At 58.9% G+C, this 20,317-nt stretch overlaps 1 protein-coding gene across 1 annotated transcript in view; it reads right to left on the bottom strand.

The window, feature by feature from the left end:
* LOC117640477 (otoferlin-like) overlaps nucleotides 1-20,317 on the bottom strand; it is a 52,685-nt gene that overhangs the window by 21,986 nt on the left and 10,382 nt on the right. Inside the window, exon 2 of the mRNA XM_034376998.1 lies at nucleotides 13,764-13,822. Coding sequence (XP_034232889.1) covers nucleotides 13,764-13,822 — 59 coding nt within the window. The remainder of the gene's footprint in view (nucleotides 1-13,763; nucleotides 13,823-20,317) is intronic.

Here is a 20,317-nt window from a genome sequence, read left to right as displayed (position 1 = left end):
ACAGAAAGAACGAAACATGTCCGGTCAATTATTTACCCTACTCTGGACCGCGTCCGCGCCTTGCTAACTGCGGAGGTTCCGTACATGTTCTGCGAATCAGTTCTCATGAGATCTTTATGAGGACTACGGAGAGCCAGTACGGAAATGTACGTACTTTTTCGTACCCCATTTTCCGCACTGTAAAGTACGACGTGCAGGTGGCCCGCAGAGTGAACCAGATGACCGGGGGAGGGGGTGGGGGGGGGGAATTGTAGAAGCAATCGGAGCTCTAGAGTCTTTGGCCAAATGGGGCTCGAACCGAGCGTGTGACCCCACCAATGGATTGCTCTCTGAACGACAGGAATCCATTGGTTGGGTCACACGTTTGGTTTGTGTTCTAATAGCGACTCTGGAGCTCAAAACGCGTCTAGAGTTTTGGCCGCCTGCGCCGGTCTTCTGGCCCACTGTGGTCCGCCACGTCGCCTTGCCGGAGATTGCGGCTTGGCCGAGACACTTCCGCGCCACTGGTTGGCCGCGCTGCTCCGCTGTTAAGTCGGAGAGGCGGGCGTTTGTGTGGAACAGGCCCTCATATTGCCACCTTGGCTTGCCTGGGCTTGCCTGGGCTTGCCTGGGCTTGCCGTGCCGAACACGAGTGGATTTAGTCGGGAGGTACAATCCCTTCCACGTACGCGTGTCTGTGTGAAAGGGACTGTCTGTGCGTGGTGTGTGTGTGTGTGTGTGTGTGTGTGTGTGTGTGTGAGTGTCAACAAACGGCGCCAGCACGTCTCTCTCAGGAACCATAGAGAGGCGCCAGCAGCAGCAGGCTGATTCCGAGGGTCGTTTCCGTCGTTCTGTCTCTCTCGCACTCACGGGGCGCACCGTATCGGTGCGAGAGAGACAGAGAATCGGTGCGCAGGCTGCCGCCGCGGCAGCAGGCTGAGGCTGGGTGCTGGCGGTGCTGCCTATAGGCCCGGACGACGTGTCTCGCCAAATGTGGATTCGATCCGAACGGTCTGCGGGTTGTGGGATGTGCTGAGTGCTTCCGGCTGAAAGGCCCCTGGCGGCAGCGCACAGTGGGCCAGAAGACCGGTGGAGGCGGCAAAAACTCTGGACGCGTTTTGAGCTCCAGAGTCGCTAAACAGGACTCGAACCGAACGTGTGACCCCACCAATGGATTCCTCGTTCGGAGAGCAATCCATTGGTGGGGTCACACGTTCGGTTCGAGTCCTGTTTAGCGACTCTGGAGCTCAAAACGCGTCCAGAGTTCTGGCCGCCTCCACTGGCCTTCTGGCCCACTGTGCAGCGGGAGCGCCCAGCAGCGCCAGCAGCGTCCAGGAGGTGGAAGGAAGAGGCACACTGCTTGGCCCAACCTGGCGGGCCTGACCATTCAGCCTGCGAGACGCGGGGTAGGCAACCCGCACGCTTCCCTGCACTCGCGCGGCCTACCCTCCGGGCGTTCCGTTACCATTACCATTACGGGCTAGACCACAACTGACTGGCCGTGCGGCCCGACGGCGCGGCGGCCGCGAGCAGGTTGCGGACTGATCCCGAACAGTCGCTCTGTCTCTCTCGCACTGATAGGGCGTAGCGGGAGGGTGCGAGATAGACAGAGCGACAGGGCGTGACGTCACTCTACTTGGCGCCCAAATTCGGTTTCATATTTCAACTTGGCCGGGAGTTGAACCCGCGCGCCGCGCCGCGCGGCTGGCGGCTGAGATTGCGGAATATTTGATGTTATTACCTGACGCGCGGGCGGGCGGTGTGATTCATGGTCCCGCTGGCCTGTTGCATGGCTGCATGGCTCACGATGAATGATTAACGGTGCAGGAGCTGGGGGGAGGGAGGGGGATATGATCGAGGTGGTAAGGAGGCCCTGCCCGTCGTAGTGCAGCAGACTGATTCCGAGAGTCGTTTTCGTCGCTCTGTCTCTCTCGCACCCATACGGGACGCCCCGTGAGTGCGAGAGAGACAGAGCGACGACTCTCGGAATCAGTCTGCAGCGCCTGCTCCGCGCGCGCCCTCCCCGCCGTGGAGGCCGTGAACGTGAACGGGGCGCCGCGCCGCCGCGTTACTCAGAGTTAGCGCCCCGCCACGCCTCGGAGGCCGTGCGGGAAGCGTGTCACGACGTGGGAGAGAGAGAGAGAGAGAGAGAGAGAGAGAGAGAGAGAGAGAGAGAGAGAGAGAGAGAGAGAGAGAGAGAGAGAGAGAGAGGGGGGGGGGGAGGGAGTGGCGCACACCGCGTATACACGTAGGCCGTTTCTTACGGGTTATGACTAGGCTGGGCTGCCGCTGCTGCTGCAGGCAGGCTCCTGATCTGCACTCATCGTCATCGTCATCATCATCATCATCATCATCATCATCGCTCCGTCTCTCTCGCGCTGCACCAGGGACTGATTAAAACCCGCCCTCCGCTCCCCTACCGGCTGCCGGCGAGTGTGGTATTAATTTCGCTGTCCGATAGTCGAATGGGATGAGAACACAAAAAGACAGGAAGAAAGAAACTACGGGGTCGGGCCAACACGAAATACGTCGAAGCGGAGTTCTCTCTCTCTCTCTCTCTCTCTCTCTCTCTCTCTCTGGCGGCCCCGTCGCCCTGTCCACCCGCAGTGCCGTCAATGACTAGGCCAAAATGCGCACCTTGCACTGGTGGCGTAAGTTGTTTACTTCCCTACAAGACAACTAAAGCCAAGCTAAAAGTTGGCAAACCTTTCGACACTGTTGCATTGCATGTACATAGAATGAATTTTTTCTGCTCAAGTGTGACAGCACTGCTGTCCAGTGGCGCCACAACGGAGTTGACGCGTCTCTAAGAAAAGTCGAGAAAATCGGAAAATCGGGTACAAAAGGGTGGTTTTAGTGGAAGCATGATGGAAAATGACAAAATGAGCCAGCAAAGGCTACGCCGCTTCTATAATGTTTCACGCAGCCACAGCGCGTGCTAACCGCGCCTCGGTTCTCCGACTTTGCCACCGACTTGCCGCGACTCGATCGGCCGTTATCTGCTGGCCACATCCTGGTCTCCTGCTGCTGCCGGTTGGTGCCAGGTCCCCCGGGGTGCCGAGCCCCGGGTCTCCGCTCGGGTCAAAGGAAGGCCGCCATGCCCCCCCCCCGCCGCCCCGTCCCCTTTCGTATCCTTGTCGATTTTGTGACCAGCAAACCCTAATCCCCCACTTCCTTAGCACCCCTTCCCCCTCCCCCTCCCCTCCGACGGGGCAGTGCGCGGACCGCGGCGCAGCTCCTCGGCTACGGCAGCGCACCGCCAGGGCGCCAACAAGTGGGAGAGGAGAGAGAGAGAGAGAGAGAGAGAGAGAGAGAGAGAGGAAAGGGGAGCGAGAATCCGAGCCCGGTGACGTCAGTGCCGGGCTGTATCGCACTGTATCGGTCGTCCCCGTCCGCGACCCAGACCCAGCCATACTCCGGCATAAATGGGGAGTGCCCTGCAGACTCATTTCGAGAGTCGTTCTCGTCGCTCTGTCTCTGTCGCACTCGTGGGGCGTCCCGTAAAGGTGCGAAAGAGACAAGCGATGAAGACGACTCTCGGAATCAGTCTGCTGGCACTGCCGGCTAGCCTGACTACCTCCGCCAGCCCGCGAGTCCAACCAATGCAGTTTCACGACACCGAATCGCCAGCCCTCTCCCCATTTATTGCATCGGAGCAAACCTTCCACTGCTCTCAGAAAACGCATTCCTAGAAAAAAAGAAAGTTTACTTCGTGTTGAAGTAAGTTATCCTTGTTCAACCCCGTTTCAGGAAAATTTGCCTTCTTCCAGGTAAACGCTCGGGTAAACGTTATTGTTCCAAAACATGTTTATACCTGATAAGAGTGGTTCTTCCAGAGAGATTCTCGGAAAGCCGTCTGGCGACGGCGAAGTAAGGCGAAAGAGGGAGCCAAGCGGAAGTCCTGCCTGCAGCTCAGCTCAGCCCGTTTTCCGGGTGAAACAGAACCACCTGTCGCTGCCAGGCTGCGAGGCATTTCGCTGCCGGCATGCGCCACATTCCTCTCCTCGCGCCCACCAGCAGGCTCACGCTCTGTCTCTCTCGCACTCGTGGAGCACGCCGTGCGGCGCCGTGAGTGCGAGTGAGACAGAGCGACGTCGGCGATGTAGCGGAATCGGCCGGCTGACCCGCTGCACAGTGGGCCAGAAGACCGGTGGAGGTGGCAACTCTAGACGCGTTTTGAGCTCCAGAGCCGCTAAATGGGACTCGAACCGAACGTGTGACCCCACCAATGGATTCCTCGTTCGGAGAGCAATCCATTGGTGGGGTCACACGTTCGGTTCGAGTTCCATTTAGCGACTCTGGAGCTCAAAACGCGTCTAGAGTTTTGGCCGCCTCCACCGGTCTCTGGCCCACTGTGCGCTGTCCGCTCCGTCGATCGCGTATGCCGGGTGACTCGTCCTCACCGCGAAGGCCTGCGACTCAGTGGAGCGCGGTTTGTCGCAGTCTCTCTCGCACCCTCATGGAGAGCTCCAAGTGCGACCGAGTGTGACAGGGACAGAGCGGCGAAACGGCGAAACCGGGCGGCGCCGAAAGCAGCCGAAAGCCATGTCCGACGGGATTGAACAAGCGCCCGCTCCAGCCAGTGCAATCTCACGGTCCCGAGGACGCGGCTGCCACGTCGCCACCAGCAACATCACCACCATCATCCCGGCCGTCATGATCCAGCAGCGACGCGAGCATGTGGCTTCTGCCGTCACCCTGCCGTCACCGTGCAGACTGATTCCGAGAGTCGTGTTCGTCGCTCTGTCTCTCTCGCACCTACACGGGACGCCCCATGAGTGCGAGAGGGACAGCGCGACGACCGCGACACTTGGAATCAGTCTGCAGCTGGTCCGCTTGAGCTGCTGAGCCCGGCTGAGCCTTCCTCCGCTAACCGCCGCCGACGACGAGGGCCTTGATCACGTGCCGCCGGTCTCCGAAACGGGCCCTTCGCTCTGTCTCTCTCGCACTCACGGAGCATTCCGCATGGGTGGGAGAGAGACAGAGCGACGAAAACGACTCTCGGAATCAGCCAACTACCGCCGCGCTTGCTGCAGCGCTCCGACTATGAGGTCGCCGTCATGCACTTCGCTACGGCGGGGCGGGTGCGGCCTTATGGGTGGGGCGGCGGCAACTCGCGAGGCCAACTTTGGCGCCTTAAAGCTAATTCAGCCACCGCCGTCGCCAGACCCGCCAGACCGCCAGGCCGCCAGACCGCCAGGCCGCCAGACCGCCAGGCCCGCCACGGCCGCGTGGCGCGCCTCGTCCTCGTAATGTAATCCCCGCGATCCACCGCGGTAATCCTAATCCACGCCGACGCAGTGCCCCCCACCCACAGTGGGCCAGAAGACCGGTGGAGGCGGCCCTAACTCGAGACGCGTTTTAAGTTCCAGAGTCGCTAAATGGGACTCGAAACGAACGTGTGACCCCATCAATGAATTCCTCGTTCGGAGAGCAATCCGTTGGTGGGGTCACACCGAGGGGGAAACGACTGAGAAATTTTGTGTACATCGGATAGGGATAACCCCGGATAACCCGCGGATTACCTCCGGATTACATCGAAAATTTTCCAGGATTACCATTGGATTGCGCCGGATTACCCCGGATTACCTCAGAATTTCCCCGGATTACCCTGGATTACCTCAGAATTTCCCCGGATTACTTCGAAATTTCTGGTTATCCGGATAGCGGATAACCAATTTGCTGTACATCGGATAACCGAAGTCGTTTCCCCCTCGGGTCACACGGGTTCTAGTCTCATTTAGCGACTCTGGGGCTGTTGTTGCGGGCATCACGCACCGCATCATCCTCCAGCAAGTTATCATCAAGTTTCGCATGTAACTTCCAAGAGTCTTTTTATTACGTATATTTTTCTTTTTTTTTTTTTTTTTTGGGGGGGGGGGGTCCGAAGCGCGCGTCGACTCGATGTTACAGCGGCTTGTCCGCGGCCGTGTGCTATCTATGAACCGACGTCACCGCGGACCTCCCCCCCCTTCCCCCTTTTAGAAACTTGGGCCGTTCCCCGCAGCCAATTACCGGCGTCCCAGACCCCCTCAGTCCTGTACGTCCATATCGAGATAAGAAGCCCCGTGTATAAAGGCCCTGGAGGATCAGCGAGGGAGGGGAAGGGGAAGAGGGGAGGGGAAGAGGGGAGGGGAAGAGGGGAGGGGAGGGGGAGGCGGTAGAGGAGCTCCGGTGTCTCCGCGCGGCGCGGCGGCGTGCCTCGCAGGCTCCCCCGCGCCTTCACTAAGGGCCGTGGAGACACGGGCCGGGCCTAAGACAAATACATCGAACGTGTCCGGTGTGGCGCGGCGGCGCGGCGGAGTCCCAGTAGGGACCCTCCTTCACCTCCGCCCTTGCAGCCAATCAGGGGCCAGACGGATGGGGCGGCAGGTAAAGGCAGGTGCTGGTGTTGGGAAAGGGGGGGGGGGGGGAGGTGGTGGAACGTATGCTATGCTGCTCGTAGGGGGGCTGGTCTGGCTGACATAGGGCAGGTGGGGGCAGGTGCGAAAGGTGCGGGTCGGGTGCGGGTGTCAGAGAGAGAGAGACGGACGGACGGACGCACAGACAGACAGACAGACAGACAGACAGACAAATAGACAGACAGACAGACAGACAGACAGACAAATAGACAGACAGACAGACAGACAGACAGACAGACAGACAGACAGACAGAGGGGGGAGAGGCGGGGCAGGTGGACGGTGGGGGGTGGGGGCATGTGGGGCCACGAGAGGGCAGCTGCAAATGCGACGGGGTCACCGCATTATTCAAACTCGGCCGCCCATTTAGCACTGATACCGCCGCGCCACTGTAATGCGAGTTTGAAAAGTAGTTGCCGTGGCGCCACGATCGACGAGGGCCACAGCCAGCCGCTGTCCGTCTCTCTCGCACCCACACGAGGCGCCGCTTCGAGGGAGACGGAGTGACTGGCGCAACACACTCGAAAACGCCAAGTGGAGTCATTACGTCTCCACGGCAAGTACTCTCTTTCTCTCACACACAAACAGCAACCCCCTTCACACTCACACACACACTCACGGGCGCGCGCGCGCGCGCACACACACACACACACACACACCTACACACACACGCGCACACACACGAGTCCGGCGTTATTAAGCCAGGCTACAGCAATCTGCATAAATGTATTGGAATACGTGTACAGTCCGCACCGCAGCGCGTTCAGCCAAATACCAACTACCGAGAAAAAAAAATCTCATTCAACGAACGTTAATGAAAGCAGATGATCCCTCGCGTTTCACAACTGCTGTGATAGCCGAGAGGTTAGAGACGTGGGATCGAGTTACCGCAGGCGCTCGTTCGAATACCAGCGTCACATACGTTTTTTCGACTTACTATCCTAAGGGTGGTGGTAGAGGCCATCCGAGCGGAGCCGTGTGCAACAGTCCCACATGCCGGAGGTTCGACTCCTAACAAATATTTCCATTTAATTTTACTGCCTCACCCAGTGCGGTTGAAACCCGTGAACGTGAGCCCACTCCTTTCACAGGACGTGGTGGTCCAGGGAGTAGAGGCGTCGGTTCCCAATGCAAGGGTCGGCGGTTCGACTCCCCCAACTTCTTGCGAAATTTTGACCGGGTCGGTCGAGTCCTGTTGCGTCAAGAACCCACCTCACGCCGGTCCCCTCATCATGGGCCGCGGTGGCCGAGAGCGCAAAGTCGTGTGATCCCGGTGGCGGGGTCCGGGGATCGAATCTCATCATTTCGTTACATTTTTCGACTGCCTTCCTCCCACTGCAACTCAAACCCGTCGTCCAACACGCTGCCAGACGTACAAGCGTGATAGCGTAGTGGTCAGAGTCACATTCACCTGGCCACTCCGCTGTGGGTGTCTAAAAAGCAATCCGCTTCGGCGGGTTGGCCTCGGCACTGGAGCGATGGCGTATTTGATCCATCAATCCAGACCATCCGGTGTGTGGTTGCGGGTGGTGCCTCCTCGATTCGTCGGGGAGGCGATGATAAGTCCTTTGAAGCTGGCCTAAAACGCTGTATGTTCGGTACGGGAGCGCCGGACAGTGGGGGTACCATGGGGTACACAACCAACCCTACGAAAACAAGAAGCTTCCACCAAACCTCTTCTCTGTCTGAGTCTCTCTCTGTCTCTCTGTCGTCTCACTCTACGTCCCGCCCCTCTAAGAGCTTCACACTGGGTGTTTCGACCCAGCTGTCTGAGCTTTGGGGTCCTACTGGGTCCCCCGGCGAACGCTTAGAGTCGCTGACGGGATTAACCCCAGGTACCTGATAGCACCGGTTCCCATCCCGAACACCGAAGTAAAGCAGGAGGCCTCCCCATTAAGACTGGGGAGGGGGTGTAGAGTTCAAATTTTTTTCTTTCCCCTTTCAAATTTTTCAGTCAATACTCGTTCGGTTTCCTTATACGGGGTAGTATGCGGGCTCATTCCAAAGATAGTAATTAAAATTGTGTATGAAACAAAATATATAGACCCGAGCGAGGTGGCCGGTGTTGGTTAGGTTGCAGGGGTGGCAGGATTGTCGAATTCCGCGCAGGCTGCGCCTCATTGTCAGCCAGCCAGCCACACGCACCAGCCCGCCCCGGCAGCCAGCCCCTATTATATTGTTTAGGATACGCGCTTCGTTTCTGGACTCGAGAGTAAAAGCACGCTGACACCTTCATGTGTATAGTAGTTTTAAGTATGTTTCAAGTGTGAAGGTATCATCTGCTAAAAATATAAAAATAAAAACGAACCGTTTCCTGATATCCGGTATTCGAAACCCCGGGGGCCCCGCAAGGGAGCGGCGCCGCCGTGTGGGCCCACCGCGTCGCGTGTGGATATGAGCACTTCTGCGCCGCTTTTATAGGCGCACACGTACAAAGCCAAAATTATGGGCTTCTTTGTTGTCTTTACGCCCATGTTTCACCGAAATCCCCCGCCTTGCGCGCGGCAGTCAAAAAGACAGCCTGGCTCCCCTTGAGTGTGAGCGTGAGTGTGTGTGTGTGTGTGTGTGTGTGTGTGTGTGACTGGCCCCTTGTCTGCCGCGTTTCATTTCGTACATTGCCTGTTACGACGCCAGGACACGCGAACCAGCAGCAAGAACAACAACAACAACAACACAGGCCGCTCCAATCTGAGCCAGGAACAACAACAACATCGGTGCAACAGATGTGCCGCCGGGGGCGCGTACGACTTCACGACGAAAGAAAACAGCAGAATTTTCGCCATTATTTTTTTTTTTAATTGATTTTCCGGTGTAGCCTTTTGTTGTTGCTTGCCATTGCGAGGAAAGGCGGGCGATGCAGCTGCACTCGGCGCCCCGAGCCAGCGGCTATTTCCGGCCGTTCTCGTAAAAGGAAGCGAGTGAGAGGGAAGAAGGAAGCGGCGCGGCGCCGTGCGAGACGGAGAGGGACCGGCAATGAATACTGCACGATGAGTAGCCCGGCCATTCAAAATGCACCAGGCTGGCTGGCTGGCTGCACGATGGGCCAGAAGGCTGGAGGAGGCGGCCAAAACTCTAGACGCGTTTTGAGCTCCAGAGTCGCTGCTGAAAAAGACCCGAATCGAGAGCATGTGACCCCACCAATGGATTCCTCGTTCAGGGAGCAATCCATTGGTGGGGTCACACGTTCGGTTTAAGTCCCATTCAGCGACTCTGGAGCTCAAAACGGTTCTGGAGTTTTGTCCGCCTGCGCCGGTCTCGGCCGGGCTTCTGGCCCACTGTGCGTCGGTGCCGTGGCGGCTCCACTTTGAGACATTTGACCGGCATGGCACTCAAAACTGCTGAGGCACTCCACTGACGTCATGGATAGAAACGTCTGTCTCTCCCAGGACTGCTTCGGCCATGCTCTCGCAGTGCAACAGGTCCAGGCAGGCACCCTCACCGAAGGCCACCCCGGCCATAACGGCCCGACACAATGACTCCCCTCGTCGTGCTCCGTCTCTCTCGCACTCATGGGGCGTGCCGTAGGGCCGCAGCGAGTGCGAGAGAGACGGAGCGTGCGTCACGCCCCTCCAATCAGAGGCCCCGGCGTGCCGTCCGCCCTAATCATGCACTCAGCCCGCTCAGCCCGCTCGCTCCGTCTCTCTCGCACCCCCACGCGACGCCCCGTGAGTGCGACAGAGACGGAGCGACCAAACCAGTCCGCTTGCCTACGTGATGCCACGCCCCTAACTCGGTTATTGAATTCGATTCCCCGGAGCCGTGTGTGTTGCGGTGTGTGCCAACACGGCCCCGCCCGCACGCGAGTTTCGCCGTACACTCGCAGCGACACTGCCGTAAAAAAAAACGAGAAAGGAACGAAACGACAAACAAACTAAAGTGGCATAACTACGTTCGCGCGTGGCGGGGTGTTCTTGTTGCTGTCCTCACAGTGAAGTTGTTTGCACATGTCGGCCCTTCACTGGCGCGGCCCTCAATTGGTTACACGCTTTTGACGGCCGGACAGCCGCTGTGCGCGCTAACCATTCGCCATTCGTGTGTGTGTGTGTGTGTGTGTGTGTCCGCACGCGTTGTGTTTGCGTTGCCCATATAGCGGCATACTGGCCGTGCACGCTGGACTGCGCTGGGCTGGGCTCGGCTTGGCTGCGTTGCACGGTCGGTCGAAGTTGTTGTTGTGTCTCCCTGCTCCCTCCCTGGGCGGTGCGGCAATGTGCGGCGGCCGCGCCGCCACTGGATCGCCTGACTTTTGCATGACATGCATAGTGGCGCGGGAGCGGCGGCAGCGGCCTCAGAGCCCTGTCTCTCTCGCACTCGTGGGGCGTCCCGGTGCGTGCGAGAGAGAGACAGAGCGGCGGATAACGACTCTCGGAAGCGGACTGCAGCGGCAGCGGCGCCGCCAACAACATCGGTATCAACATCAGCTACTTCGTGACCGTGTCCGCGTCCCCGCGGCCCCTCCCCTCCCCTCCCGGATGGCCCGGGTGACGCGCAAGGCCGCACGCAGAGGGAGCAGCAAAGTGCACCCGCCTGCCCGTTCGTTCGAAGCGCAGACACATGCTTGTGCAAGGGGCGGGAGGGGAGGGGGAAGGAGGGGGAAGGGGAGCGGGAGTGGAGGGGAAGGAAAAGGGGAGGTGCAGGAGAGGGGAAGGGGTGGCTAAGGGGAGGGGAGGGGAAGGGGTGGGGAAAGGAAGGGAAGGGGAAGGGGAGGGGAGAGGAGGGGAAGGGGTGCTGGGTGCTGCTTTGCAAGACAGCGAGCCGAAGGGGACTGGGTGAATGAAAGAAAGTGGCTTCACTTGTCCTGCCCGCCCACGCCAGGCCCGCCTCAAGAATGATTCCGAGAGTCCCTTGAGCCGCTCTGTCTCCCTCGCACTCGTGGGCCGTCCCGTTTAGGTGCGAGAGAGACGGCAGCGACGAAGACAACTCTCTGACGCAGCCTGCTGGCCCCGCCTGGCCCCGCCTGGCCCCGCCTGGCCCCGCCCGGCCCCGCCTGGCCCCGCCTGGCCCCGCCTGGCCCGCCTGGCCCCGCCTGGCCCGCTGCCGCCTGGCCCCGCCTGGCCCCGCCTGGCCCCGCCTGGCCCGCCTGCCGCCTGGCCCCGCCTGGCCCCGCCTGGCCCCGCCTGGCCCCGCCTGGCCCCGCCTGGCCCCGCCTGGCCCCGCCTGGCCCCGCCTGGCCCCGCCTGGCCCCGCCTGGCCCCGCCTGGCCCCGCCTGGCCCCGCCTGGCCCCGCCTGGCCCCGCTGGCCCCGCCTGGCCCCGCCTGGCCCCGCCTGGCCCCGCCTGGCCCCGCCTGGCCCTGCCCACTCCGTCACGCTGTCTTAAGCCCCCTGCGATGGCGCGGCGCTCTGCCGGGGCGTGAGACATGTGCGCCGACCGCATTTTCATCGGCGGCGGCGTTTGGCTGAAATTTAGCCGGCGGCGGCGGCGACGCCGGCGTCTGCGCCGATGTCTTGATCGGCGGCGGCGGCGGCGGCGCGGGCGGCGTGGTTGACTTAAATTTGGTCTATTTTCTCAATTTAAAAACATGCCAATGAAAAGAAAACACAATTTGATGGACTAGTTCTTTAGGGTGGGCTAGTTTCGTTACAAAGGTAAAAATTAAGCAATTTAAACACTCCAATGAGATTTTGTTCTCGCGGCGGAGAACGTGCTCGTCGGGTTGCCTATCCCTGGGCGATGGAAATGCAAATATTTTGGGCATTTAAGATCGCGCCGCCGACGCCGCCGCCGGTAAAATCATCGGCGGCGGCGCGGCGGCGCGCCGCAAATTTTTGGTCAGCGGCGGCGGCGTGGTAAAATTTGTCGGCGGCGGCGCAGCGGCGGCGCGGCGCACATGTCTAGGCGTGGCTCAATTGGATGACGGCGCGTCGTGTCCACCCTCGTGACCCTCGTGCCCTCCTGAGTGAGGGCTGGACGCCAAAGTGGCTCCTCCCCTCTCTCGTCTCCTCCGCCGCAAAGTGGGCCTGAAGACCGGCGAAGGTGACCAAAACTCTTGAGGAGCTCGAAGCGGTGGTCGTGGAGGAGGTCGTGGAGGAAGTAGCGGCCACACCGCAAGGCCCCGGGCCTCGCAGCAGACCCACAGCATCCCTTTGTGCTTGCATTCACAGCGGCCAAATTTGCTCAGCAACCGTCCGCGGATTCGGCGCGCAGCCCTTCCAGATTCCCCTTGTTTTCCTGCTTTTCTCTCCATTTTGCGGCTGATGTTTCCTTTCTCTGTCTCACTGTCTCTCTCATTTGCTGCAAGCGAAGCTCGTTCCCCGCCTGAGGAGGATCGGTGTGAGTGTATGTGGAGTCTGCCTGCCAGTCTGTCTGCCTGCCTTTCTGCCTGCCTGTTCGTCTGTGTGTCACGGTGCAGTGATAACAGAAAGGCTTCATGCATCACTATGGCTGGCCCTACCTGGCCGTGCCTGGCCGTGCCTGGCCGTGCCTGGCCGCGCCGCGCTCCGCGGAGTGGAGATCAAAGAGCCAAAGAGGCCACCGTGTCAATCCTCTTCGTGCATTGTGCATTGCCTTGCACTGCTCGCCCTTCATTATTCAAACTTCCGCTTCCATTCGCAGCGCCGCGCGCCGCTCGGACCAGAAGCCAAGCCAGAGACGGGACCGGACCCGGAGGCTGCTTTGTTTCTGGACTGTTTATTTTTCTTGCTGTTGTTGTTTTTCGGCGCTTCTTTTCGTTCGCGCGTCGCGTCCCGGCCTTGGGCATGCCGTGGGCATGCGGGGTGCGGCCAGGAAAGCACTTTACGCGCGAGAGCCGCGGCGCGGCGTGGCAGAAGCAGCAGCAGGTTGGCTTCCGGGGAGCTGCTTCCAGAGCACTTCCAGCAAGCTCTCCAGCAGGTCACACCCTTTTCCATCAGCTCGGCCGCGCGGCTTGCCTTCGGCTTGCCTACACATTCGAAGGGGTTTCGAGAGGTCAGAATAGCATTATAGCGTCGGGCACCCCTACAATCCGGACCTCCCCCCCCCCCTTTTTCCCACCTGTCGCGGCTCAAGCTCGCCGTGACCCTTCCCATCCCCGGGCCGCGGCCGGGCCATCACGTCCGTGTCCAAGTCCAGCCCAGCAGACTGATTCCGAGAGTCGTCGCTCTGTCTCTCTCGCACTCAGGGCGTCGCGGACAGGTGCGAGAGAGACAGAGCGGCGAAAAAGGCTTTCGGAATCAGTCCGCCGCCGCGGCCGCCTTGCCGTTTTCATTCCGTTTTACAACCACTTTCGGACGGCGAAAGCGGAGCGCGGCCCGAACGAACCAACGGTCCCACCCGGCTACTTTGTCTTTCCATTTGTTCAGTTACCTCTCCGCGCGCCGCCGCCGCCGCCGCCGCCGCTGCGGCCTGGAATTTTTCATTCGTCCTTTTTTTTCGAAGAGAAATGAAGAAATGAAAAAATAAAAAACTTACCTCATCTACGATAATGAGCTCCCCGACGTCCTCCAGCACCCTCGAGAAATGCGCCACGCCTGCAACAAATCAGGACATTTTAACGCAAGAAAAATCATTATTTTGACCATTGTCTTTTCTTTTTTGGTGGCTAACTTTTATCCACCACCACCGCCTCTACCAGCAGCACGGCGGCCTGTCGCGTTAATGGGAGCCGCTCTTCGTCTTAATAAAACCAACCCCCACCCCTACGGCCAAGCAGCCACGCTCCCTTCCCGGATGTGCACGCCTCAGAGCTGCCAACTACGCAAAATGCATGCAGTATGCATGAAACACCCACGTGGGTTTCGTATTCAAACACACACACACACACACACACACACACACACACACACACACACACACACACACACACACACACACACACACACACACACACACACACACACACACACGCACACACACACGGAGAGTGCGTGCACGTGCTTCAGACCGCGCACGTCATCGCGAAACACGCTCGCATCACATATTTTCAGAAAAGAAACACAAAGATAGAGAGAAAGTTCCCCTCACTGCCAAAAGATTGATACGCTTCACTTCGGGCCGCGCGTCGGCAGGGCCGCTTCTCCCTCCGAGCACCGGCAGCACGGTCTGATCCCGCGGTATCCTACACTGCAAACAAAGGGTCCTTTTGTTCTCGCTCTGCGCGCCAAGAAGATGGAGCAGTCATCTCCACGCAGCACACGCAACGCATGCAAGGAATAACTCCAGGGGTGCTGCTGCAGGGCAGGCGTGAGGCTGTGAGTGCTCCTCAGTGTGTGTGTGTGTGTGTGTGTGTGTGTGTGTGTGTGTGAGTGTGTGTGAGAGAGAGAGAAAGAGAGAGAGAGAGAGAGAGAGAGAGCGCACCTGCCGATCCGTCTGTCGGTCTGTCTGTCTGCTTGTCCGTCTGTCTGTCTGACTGTCTGTCTATGTGTGCGCGCGCGTGTGTGACAGCTACAGGCCTCTATCAAAAGAGAGAGACAGACAAAAAAGAATGCGAATTGCGTTTCTGCGCCCTGCCCTGGAGCGGCCCGGAGCGGGGGAAGGGAGCCGTGCGTTATTTTTGTTTCCCACTCACGTATTTGGCGGCAACATTTCAGCATTTCGCGTGTCTGTGACTCGGCTCCGCTACGTTCGCTCCTGTCTGTCGGATCGCGAGCCACGTCGCCGTCCTCCCAATCAGGCGCGGCAGGCCGGCAGGCACCGGGAACGAACCCGCGTCGGAAGGATGGGATGAAAAAGAAGAAAGGGAAAGAAGACGCAAACGAGGTTTAACCCTTATCCAGATGCAACGTCCATGGGGTTTGCTGATTCGAGTGCACTACAAATATTTCTCTTTGGAGTCTGAATTGGAAGGAGGGGGTTTTTGATAATACATCGGGAGCGGGCTGGGTCACGCGGCAAAGGTTCACGCGAGTGGTGACACGGCGCACAGTGGATTTGCCAGAAGACCGGTGGAGGCAGCCGAAACTCCAGACGCGTTTTGAGCTCCAGAGTCGCTAAATGGGACTCGAACCGAACGTGTGACCCCACCAATGGATTGCCCTCCGAACGAGGAATCCATTAGTGAGGCTGGCAAGGCCCTTTTTGGACTTTTTTGCCTGCTCTGCTCAGGTCGCTCAACTGACTCGTCCTGCATAATGGGTACCGCAGCGAGCGCCAACACTACGCACACACACACACACTTATACGCCGTTGATACATTCATATGACACATACACACACTGAGTCGGCGTGTTCAATGTCATTGTCCTGGGGGTCACAAACCGCGGGCCAATGCCTTGGTGTGTGTATGTGTGTATGTGTGTGAGTGAGTGCGTGTGTGTGTGTTGGCGGCTCCAGCAGCACTTTCCCCTTTCTGCGGCTGCAACAAACCACGTTATGTCGTAAGTTTCGGAGCGGAGCAGCCGAGCAGCCCCCCAGGCCGGTGCAGAAAGGAGGAGGGGGGGGGGCAGAAGCCGGGCTATGCCTCCTCGGCTAACAAAGCTCTACCCCACCGGCCTGGCTTGCGTGGCTTGCCTGGCCCCGGCAGCCCCGGCACCGCCACCGCCATGCCCTCGAGGGCAAACAGCGAGGACGGGTTGACACCAAGCAGGGCCAAGCCGTGGGCCAAGCAGCAAGCAGGGCGTCGAGCCAGGTACACTGTACTTGCGGCATGCGAGCCCCCCACTCCCACCCCCTGTTGTGATTCCTGGACCGCTTTTTGCGAGGGGGCAAAAACTCGCGCAATCATGTGTACACGGCCCCCGAAATCACACGCGAATCATTGAGAATCACGCGAAATCAAGCAATCCGAAATCAGCCAAAATCACTAAAATCGACCGAAATTAGGCAGAATCACACGAAACCAGGCCAAATCAGTCCGAAATCATTTCTTTCCGAACACAATCACACGCAATCACGCTCAACATCACCCTGGTGCGTCGCGAAATAAGGCAAAATCAGCCATGAAATCAATTAAAACCATGCGCAATCATTGTGTTTTCCGAATCATGTGTACACGAAAATCCCGAGTTTTTGCCCCCTCGGCTTTTTGTCGTTTCTAATTCCGTGGGCTTTCTGCTGGGCGCCGCCCGCCAGCAAGGCGGGGCGGGTTTATCTGTCTCTCTCGCACGCGCTGCGCGTGCCGTATGGTGCGGCAGGTGTGCGAGAGAGACAGAGCGAGGCAGTGCTCGCGGAACCGGCCTGAGCCGGGGCTCGGCTGGCCGGACGGGGCGGTCCCCAGACGCACATCCAGCAGGCGCGCGCCGTCCAGGCCGTCCAGGCCGTCCGCCAGGCTGGTGCCGAGAGTCGTCTCTCTGTCTCTCTCGCACTCGCGGGGCGTCCCGCATGGGTGCGACAGAGACAGAGCGACGGGAAGGACTGCTGGGCAGCAAGGCGCCGCCAGCGCTGCGGGGCTCTGCTGCCTAACACCCAGAATTGCTAGTGAAATATTTAGCGCCGGCCGAGGCACCTGGGAGGCATGGCGGGCATGGCACGCCGAGATGGGTCTTGATGGAGAGCGGCGGCTGTGTATGGCCCTCTACATCAAGGGGGATGACCCGTGCTTCACACCTGCGTGGCTCGCAGTGTGGTGCCCAGTGGTGCCTTGCCCACCCTGGGCGTCTTTGCCCCCCCCCCCCTTTTCCCCTGGACGACTGGAGGACGGCGTGGGAGCAGTGGATCGCCCCGTCCTGACGAACGACCGCCGGCCGGCAGTGCGTTTTTCTCTCATTCCCGCCTCTTTATTTACTGCCCCTGCAGACCGATTCCGAGAGTCGTTCTCGTCGCTCTGTCTCTCTTGCCCTGGCACGGGGCGTCCCCTGAGTGAGAGAGAGAGAGAGAGAGACAGAGCGACGAGAACGACTCTCGGAATCAGTCTGGTTGCATCGCAGCGGCCTGACTCCCTCCTCCGAGAAGTGCGTCGGCGTCGGCGTGCTGTGCTGTCTCTCTCGCACCCCTACGCAGCGCCCCATGAGAGCGAGAGAGACAGCGACTCGGTTCGACACCAGCTTGCGCCGTATTAATGCGACAGTACCGGCCGTAAAGCGACAGGCACGCGCGGCGGCTGCGGCGGCAGTGGGCTGGCCGGCTTCTCCGAGGGGGTAATCACTCGCGTAATACCCTGTACACAAAAACCGTGTATTACGCGTAATACACGTGATCGTAATACCATTTTTGTGTCAAATGTGCCAAATTTTGGCATTTTAGGGCCGTAATACACGTGTAATACACCCGCAATACAGCGTAATACCGAGTAGTCTGTACACGATTTCTTGAAGTGTTTACCCCCTCGGGCTGCTCGGGCTGGCGGGCTGGCGGCCCGGCCCAATGCACGGCGGGGATTTTGAAATGACGATCGAAATTTACTGCCGGATGGATTCCCCGGCCACCTGCTGCCCGCCGCCAGCCCACCAGCCAGCCAGCCGTCGGCCCATCTGCGGACCGACCGACACCGGAGTAAACTGGTGCTCTGTAAAAGCCTTCCGAACCGCGAGACGCACCCTGGCTGCCGCACAGTACGCCAAAAGACCGGAGGAGGCGGCCAAAACTCTTGACGCGTTTTGAGCTCCAGAGTCTCTAAACAGAACCTGAATCGAGCGTGTGACCCCACCAATGGATTCCTCGTTCGGAGAGCAACCTACCTCCAGAGTCTCTAAACAGGACCCAAATTGAGCGTGTGACCCCACCAATGGATTCCTCGTTCGGAGAGCAATCCATTGGTGGGGTCACACGATCGGTTTGAGTCCCGTTTAGCGACTATAGAGCTCAAAACGCGTCTAGAATTTTTTCCGCCTCCACCGATCTTTTGGCTCACTGTGTGCCGCAGTGGGCTCAGAGCGAGATTTTCCAGGGGTTCAAATTGTCTTCCTGCCAGCGCTGGTGGTGCATACGTGCACGAGACTGTCCCTGACGAGGCCCCCACCACCTGGGTGTCTCGCGCGGCACAGCGGCACAGTCGAGGAAGTTGCCTACCTTAGCGGCGCCTGCGGTCGCACTGCGGCACTCCGCGTTCCGCGTGCAGCGGCCGCCCTCACGGTTACGTCGACACCGCCCCACCCCGCCCCGCCACGCCCCGCCACGCCCCGCCACGCCCCGCCACGCCCCGCCACGCCCCGCCATGCCCCACCACGCCACGCCACGCCCCACCACGCCACGCCCCGCCACGCCCCGCCACGCCCCACCACGCCACGCCACGCCACGCCCCGCCACGCCCCGCCACGCCCCGCCACGCCCCGCCACGCCCGCCACGCCCTTCGCCTTCACGACAATTCCATTAACAGCTGCTCTCCCTTAAAGTTGCCACTCGCCCCCCGACACTCCCCCGACACGCCCCGCACCGCGTGTTCCTGGCCGCGTGCAGAAAGAGCGGGGACGTGTTCGGGGACGTGTTCGGGGACGACGGGGACGCAGCAAAGGTGACCCAAATTTTGTACAACGCAAAAAAAAAATCAACACGAGGGAGGCGGGGGATGACGGTTCCCGTGTGGAAACGCCGTCAGGTTTGGGATGCTGTATACGTGGGTTGGACACGGAAATGACCTGCCTGTTAGCGACCTCGTAACTTTACGACCCCGATTCGGGGCGAACAACGCAACGGCCACGGCCGGCAGGTGGACTCTTTTCGTCGCTCTGTCTCTGTCGCACTCGTAGGACTTTCCGTAGTGGTGCGAGAGAGACAGAGCGACGAATCGCTCAGCAGGCTGGCAGGCGCCGGGGGGGGGGGGCTGCCCTGTTTACAGATTCAAAGACCGCCGACACATCGCGCGTCAAGCGGCAACCTGCTGCGCGCCGCCCTCGTCGCCTCATTTAAAATGTTTTTCGGCCGTGACGAGCCTCTGGAATCGACTCGCGTCACATAATGAGGACGGCGTCCCACCCAGGACGAGGACGGCGACGAGGACGGCGACGAGGACGGCGACGAGGACGGCGACGAGGACGGCGACGAGGACGGCAGCGAGAACGGCGACGAGGACGGCGACGAGGACGGCAGCGAGAACGGCGACGAGGACGGCGACGAGGACGGCAGCGAGAACGGCGACGAGGACGGCGACGAGGACGGTGGCGAGGACGGTGGCGAGGAGGACGCACGGGCGAAAGGACGACAAGGACAGCGACGACGGCGGCGACGAGGACGGCGATGGCGACGACGATGACGAGGAGAACGACGACGGGGACGAGGGGGCGGCACTGAAAGGACGCCGTCGGCGGAAGCAATTAGGACGGCGTCAAACGCGGCGCCGTGGCTCACTCCAGCCGCGCGATGCCGGGCCGAAGTAGTTAGTGTAGGTGCAACCCTCGTAAAAACGTTAAATTAAATTTTATAAAATTTTTGTTAAAGTTTTGTTAAGAGTAATTAACTTTTAATTAAATCGCCTACTTTAATTAAACTTCTTTTGTTAAATTGCCGTGTTTAACAAAAATTTATTAGTTGGATTTATTTAAAAAAATGATCTAACAAAATTTAATTTGAACCTTACATTAATGTTTGTTAAAAATATTTCTTTATTAAACTCGTTTGTAATTAACTTTAACAACATTGGACGGTCTTGTTAAGTTTAGTTCGGTGTTTAATTTGAGTTTGTTACGGATGTTCCTACACAGGTGTAAATGGGATCAGGATTTTCTGATCATTTACCCATTTTTCTGATAAAATTTGGGATTTTCTGATCATTGGCGTACTATCAGAAAAATTGGCATCAGAATTGCAAGAATTTCTGATAACTGTGAAATGATCAGAGAAAAAGTCTGATCACTAATTATTGATCAGGAAAAATTTCTGATCCGAAAAGTGATCAGACAGTGATCAGAATAGAGTCATCAGAAAACATAGACATTCTGATAACATTCAAAACTATCAGGAAATCGTGATGTCTCAAAAATCTAGATGCCTGTAAAACAGAAAGTTTTCGGAATTTTGGTTTCAAATTTGGTAAGCGGTATGTTCGCGACATTTGGCTAGGGCATTTTCAAGGTCATGAAATTTAGACCATATCTTCTGGCATTTTGAGAGCTGATGGCGAGCTAGCGTGAAACGGATTGCAGAATTGGATCGG

Source organism: Thrips palmi, unplaced genomic scaffold (genome assembly GCF_012932325.1).
Source record: "Thrips palmi isolate BJ-2018 unplaced genomic scaffold, TpBJ-2018v1 HiC_scaffold_12, whole genome shotgun sequence".
NCBI lineage: Eukaryota > Metazoa > Arthropoda > Insecta > Thysanoptera > Thripidae > Thrips > Thrips palmi.
This window is presented reverse-complemented; position numbering and strand designations above follow the sequence as displayed.